General features: G+C 40.3%; 1 protein-coding gene across 1 annotated transcript; it reads left to right on the plus strand.

Moving 5' to 3' along the window:
- The first annotated feature begins 418 nt into the window (after positions 1–418).
- Positions 419–6,231, plus strand: bco1 (beta-carotene oxygenase 1). Its single transcript, XM_073488588.1, has 11 exons — positions 419–476; positions 572–700; positions 866–995; positions 1,365–1,512; positions 1,621–1,771; positions 2,181–2,401; positions 2,524–2,775; positions 2,865–2,970; positions 3,577–3,671; positions 5,487–5,598; positions 5,812–6,231. Exons 1-11 carry the CDS (start codon positions 419–421, stop codon positions 5,958–5,960), a joined length of 1,551 nt encoding a protein of 516 aa, XP_073344689.1. The 3' UTR covers positions 5,961–6,231.
- Positions 6,232–6,523: the final 292 nt, after the last annotated feature.

The raw sequence follows: 6,523 nt of genomic DNA on the forward strand, positions 1-6,523 counted from the left end.
TAGCTGAACAGGGCGAGGCTGATCCTATTTTTTGTAAAATGGCTCACACAAAACGTGATTTTGGTGAAAAGTCAGTTTTCATCTCCTGAATAAATTAAATTGCCAAGTAACCTCGCAATCTTTAAGAAATTATCAGTCAGCAGATGACTCAAATTACGACTGTCAAAGTTGAACCTTTTTCTCTGAATTGAGCTGAGCTGCATAATTTCAATGAAATCTTCACAGGGAACAGTCACCTCTGTGAACAGAGAGATATGTTAATATGAGAGATAAGATACTAACTACTCTGTGACCCTCCCCCTTCCTTCTCTAAGAAACAGAAGAACTATAAGGGGAGTGGTTTCCACTGTTGTCGGCCTGCAGTATTTATTCAGACACCTTCTGCTTGTTCCTCACAACTCAGTCTGCAACCATAGCCATGGACTTTTCCAAGAACGCAGAGGAGAGGCCAGAGCCCTCTAAGGCAGATGTAAAAGGTAGGTCGAGTTTTTACTATTGATTGAACAAGAAATGCACTGACTTGATAACATAGCTGAATGTTTTATGGTTTTCTATGTTTCTTCTCACATAGGGAATATTCCTAGCTGGCTGCAAGGCACACTGCTGCGTAATGGCCCCGGCATCTTTTCAGTGGGGGACACCAGCTACGACCACTGGTTCGATGGGATGGCCATCATGCACAGCTTCAACTTTAAAGACGGTTGGTTTTGTATTTCTAACTTCTACCTTTTCTCACAAAAATAAAGAAACTGACTGTTACTATAACATTAGGTCTGTTACAGTGTCAGTGAACAGAGCATGCTAAAAGACAACTTATACACATAGAAATTTAAAGAAATTTAAATGGTTTTATTTTTCTTTACAGGTGAAGTGATCCACAGGAGCAGATTTCTCAGAAGTGACACCTATAAAGCTAACATGGCTGCAAACAGGATAGTGGTGTCGGAAATGGGGACAATGGCATACCCAGACCCGAGCAAGAACTTCATTGTCAAGTAAGCACGCTCTTCATTTTATTCAGACCAGCTCTTTCATATTATATATTATATGTTATTTATAATTATTTTATTCCTCTTATTTAATCACTTAGATTCACTTAGATTCACTTAGCAAACTTAGAGTTGCAGTATTTGCAAAACAGTTCTTTACACAAAAAAAATGTTAGTCAATTAACTTTTCAACAAGTTTCTCTAGGTGTTCTAGTATTAGCATAATCAGTCTTTTGTGATGGACTACCCCCCCTGCTGTTTACCTTCCTGACTGCTGTGGCTTTACAAATGACCCACACATTTCTAGGGGACTCTGACTGTGAGTAAGTCATGTTGTTTGTGTCTATATTATTCCTAAAACTGTCTTCTTCTTAGGGCTATAACCTTTCTCAACCACACGGTGCCTGACTTCACTGACAACGGGGCAAGCAATTTCATGAAATATGGAAACGACTATTTTGCCACCTCTGAAACCAACTACATCCGCAAAATTGATCCTGTGACCCTCGAAACTCAGGACAAGGTAACGTCTTCTGCCGATCTTGATCACTCGCCAGTGATCCTATTGACACACATCCAAATGAAACATTTTCATTTTAGAACTCATGAGTTGCTGAATTGTTTCACACAGGTGGACTACTTGAAGTACCTGCCGGTAAACTTGGCTTCATCCCATCCACACTATGACAAAGAAGGCAATGCCTACAACATGGGAACTTCAATTGCAGAGAAGGGCAAGACGAAATACCTGCTGTTCAAAGTCCCTGCTGTTGCAGAGAAAGGTATAAACCCCATGACCTGCTCTACTTTGCCCCCTGAGAGCTCTCTTCTCCAATCAGCTGTACTTTGTAAAAAAACACAGCACAGGATTATGCAAATGTAGGTGAACCACAGCTGGGCCATGATAAAATGTGCCTGTTGCCATTGGTTCCTTCTGTGAATGTGAATAGAAATATATAAATGCATCTTCATAACAGTATACTTTTCAGACACTGACACATGTTGCATACCCTTTAGGTTTTAAATAGTCTAAGTTTTTATAGAGGGACAGAGTGCCCTGTATTAATGATTAACTGAACCATTAAATGCATTTTCTTTATATTTACCACAAATTAATAAAATGCTTTGACAAAATAAGTGTTTCTTTTCTTTAACTGATGTCTTGTGTTGTTATTTTCTTTAAACCTTCAGACAAAGGCAAGAATGTGCCTGTGCTGAAGAACGTGGAGGTGGTCTGCTCCATTCCCTGCCGCTCGCTGCTCACACCCAGCTACTATCACAGCTTCGGCATGACTGACAACTACTTCATCTTCATCGAGCAGCCTTTGAAACTGGACATCCTCAAGATGGCCACTGCATACATGAGGGGGGTCAACTGGGCGAGCTGCCTGAAATTCTGCCCTGATGAAAATGTGAGGGGTCACTGCTGTCTGTTTCTGTTTCTGAGTCTACCAATGTGATGGACTGTAGATTTTAATTTCTTCTTCTGGCATCACACTGTGCTGTCTTTCTTAATGCTTTATTTCTTCAACAGACTCTGATCCACCTGATCGACAGAAAGACGGGCAAAGAGGTCGAGACAAAGTACTACACTGGAGCAATGGTCGTCTACCATCACGTGAACGCTTTCGAGGATGACGGTCACGTGGTCTTCGATGTCATCGCCTACAAGGATAACAGCCTCTATGATATGTTCTTCATGAGCAAGTTGAATGAAAACACCCAGGATGATGCCTACTCTAAACCAGGCTACAAAAGATTTGCACTTCCCATCCACTCAGACAAGGTAGGATTTTTTTTTTTTTATGAATTTATTCTCCTTGAAATTCGAGAAGATGTTCCCTTCAATGCTTAATATTTCCTTTTTGTCTGTAGGGCATTGCTGTTGGAGAGGACCTGGTGAAACTCAAATACACAACAGCCAGTGCTGTGAAAGAGAAAGAAGGCAAACTAATGTGCCAGGCAGAGGTGCTCTGTGAAGGTAAAACCAATGCCACTCAAACAGGAAGAGATATCTACTGAAGATAGCATGCTAACCAGCTAGCCACAGGCCTGAAAACCTCTCTCTCCCACTGGTCCAAAGCTCTTGTGCAAGTGGTGTAAATTTCAACACTCCCTTGGAAGTCCAGCTAGCTGCCTGGCTAACTTAGCTAAGAAGCTAAAAGTAGCTACGTTCACGGATGTATAAAGTGGATATTCATACTCAAAACAAATAGGAGGTAGCATATTAAGGTTAAACGCTAACTGCAGCCAACTATAGGTGTCGTTAACTAGTTAGCTCAGTCAGCCATGCAGCCAGCAGTATGGACTGGGAGCTCGGAGCACCAGAGAAGTACAGGTGTTTACACTTCTAGTACAGGATATTTGGACCGGGACAGGTTGTGGCTAGCTGGTTAGCATGCTAACATGATGCGCAATACAATACATGGATATCATTATATCAAAACTGTTAGTTCTTCACATGCTGTCATTAATTTTAGTTGAGTTTTGACTGTTTTCAACCAAAATTCTTACATATTGCACCTTTAAGAGTAATTGATTTGTTTGTGCACACACAAAACCTGTCTTTTTTTTTAATGTCCATCAGGTTTTGAACTACCCAGAATAAATTATGACTTCAACGGCAAGAGGCACCGGTTTGTCTACGGGAGCAGTGTGGAGGACTCTGCACTGTCAAAGCTGGTAAGATTACCTATTGTTTTAAATCTGGCTTTTGCAAAAGAGAATTAGTGGAAACATCCGTCCTGTGATTTCTTACAGTCTCATTATGGTTATTAGCCAAGAGAGACCCGAAACGTGCAGACTGTTGAAGAACAGATCGTTCAGATGCAGGGCTATTGGGAAACAGATGTTCCTGGTTGCATTGTTTTTTACGGAGGTAGGAAGCAAATTGCAGAACTGAGAATTACCAGTTGGCAAAACAGAAGGACACTTTGTTAATGTCTGAATCACTAATTGCACCAACAATCCATTGTATGGCTCTGGCTCTAACACCCACACATCCTTTCCATTGGGTACACTTATACATTAAGGGATCGGAAACAATTCAAAGAAGCAATAAGTTAAGTGAAGCTTCAAAGTATTGAGCGACAAAGCTCTCTTACTTAAAAAGAAAGAAAGAGAGCTTCCTTTGCATCTCACGGCATCCGGTCCAGAAGTGCTGGCAAAGAGGAAGGAAAAAGGAAACATCTTGGTTTAAACAATTAGATATTGTTATTTATTTCCACTTGACACAGAATCCCGACAACATAAGAGAGCTTTGAAATTTTTAATGGTGTTTGGATGTGCGCTTTACGCAGTTTTATACCCATGTGAATAAAAGGCAGGATGAGCAAAAGGAAAAGGTAAACATCATGCTGAGGAAAGTTATTGCTAGGATATCCTTTAGGAAGATGAGACCTTGCACATTTACGCCTGGCCTAGAGCATGTTTATTGTTTATTTCCTCAACAACAAATTAAGTTTGAAGTAGATCCTGCTTGAGGGGACACCCTGACCTTATTTTGAGCCCAGACATTTGCTATAGGAGCTAAAATATTGTTTTTCATACATGCTTACATACACAATAATGTCACCCACCACTTATTATACTTCTCCTTTCAGCCGCACCAATGAGGAACATAAATATGACTGTAATGTGATCAAATGTGCTGAAAAAGTAAAACTGCAGTCATTTGATGATTAAATTTAGCAAAGTGTGGAGTCTGCATGTTATCCCTGTTCCTGTGTGGGTTTTTTTCTTTTCAAAGAAGTGCATCTTATATTGATTGACAACTCTAAGTGGTACTGGGAAGCACTGGGATCCTTCTGATAAAAAATTCCTTGATTACCTAATGAGCTGACCCAACACTTCGACTAAAGCCAGCCAACCTAATACTAAGAAAAGAGGTGGCACCAGTTCCTGAATTACCACAGCTGACTGACAAGACTGTTTTACAACGTCATAACTCTATTCCAAGTATATAGTGTGCAGATTACTGAAATTACTGCACGGGCAATTGACATCTACAAGATAAGCTCTTTACATGCCTTACTCATTTGTTTTTCTCACACTGTCCATTGCTGCTGGACCTCTATTCACCCTCATCTGAGCGTTCCTGTCTCCTTAAGGCCCCTTTTCTGAAAAGCTCAGTCTGCTCTGATTGGCCAGCTCTGACAGGCCTGAGCAGGCAGCACCTATCATGTTTTGCATCAACTCATTTGGGGTTTTTGCAACCAAGGCTGTGCTGGGGAATGGCAGAGGGCGGTGACTATATAGTTGGGACATAACAACCTTACAGAAGTCTTGGCACTGCATTAAAAAGTACAGTTTCTGAATGAGGGTATCAGCATTTCTCCATTGACTGAGCATTATGATACCCTCAGAGTGTTTATATAACACCTAAGATGTCTCACTTTCTACAACATGGGACCCTTAATGCTTTGTTATGACCTGTTTGTACAGACTAAGTTTAAACATTTCTTAATTTTTTTCCCCCAATCTATTTGGTTACTGTAGGTTGCAAAGTTGGACACAGAAACCAAGGAAAGGGTTTACTGGAGTGAGGACAACTGCTGGCCATCAGAGCCGATGTTCATCCCCAGACCAAATGGAGAGTCAGAGGATGATGGTGAGAATACCGTGTGGTGTGCATGCACAATGTATGACATGTACATGTACGATACTATATACCAGCTAGGCTACAAACTCGCAGGAATCTTTAATGATAAGACAGTATGTTTCATTGTGTATTTTTAGAGAGCGTTTGATCTGACAACTTGCTGTGATCTGATGTGATTTTACTTTGCACTCTAAACAGTAATCTCTTCCTTTCCATTTGCAGGTGTGGTTTTAGCATCAGTTGTCAACCCAGGCCAGCCTGGTTTCGTCCTGGTTCTTGATGGCAGAACATTTAAAGAAGTAGGACGAGCATACATTAAGGCTGAGCTGCAAAATAGCGTGCATGGATTTTTTATCCCACAAGGAAATTAGCTAGTTGTGTGTACGTAACATCTTCCCAAAAAACTGTGCTGTCTGGCACGGGAAGCTGTTTGAACAGTTTTAGACAAAAGCGCGATGAGGGTGTGCATGGATTCATGGATGTCTCCTCATCTCTTTCATAGTGATTGTATCCTAACAAATTTTTCTTGGAATGTTTATTAAGAAGCATGCAGATTTATTGATTTCATATGGATCAAAATGTTGCTTAAGCTTGTATATATATACGACTGTTATGTACTCTCCATTATTCTATTGTACTGCTCTGGTCATTATTGTACCTGTGCACCTCCTTTTCATTAAAAAAAAAATGTAACTTGAAGATGTATTCCAGTTCTTAAATTAGACAGGATTATAAGAATGACTCAAAAGATGTTATGATAACCAATCATGGTTATAGTATGTAAGTGAGACACATGAATGTAAAATGTCTTTCAGTTCATTTTATCATCTGTTGGTAAAGCACGTGGACACGTGTGTCCTCTTATCACTCTTAACGTATTTATATAAGTAAGTTCACTCTTAAGCAAAGTCTATTTGATACGCTCCTGCGTTAT

This window comes from Pagrus major, chromosome 19 (genome assembly GCF_040436345.1).
Source record: "Pagrus major chromosome 19, Pma_NU_1.0".
Classification (NCBI taxonomy): domain Eukaryota; kingdom Metazoa; phylum Chordata; class Actinopteri; order Spariformes; family Sparidae; genus Pagrus; species Pagrus major.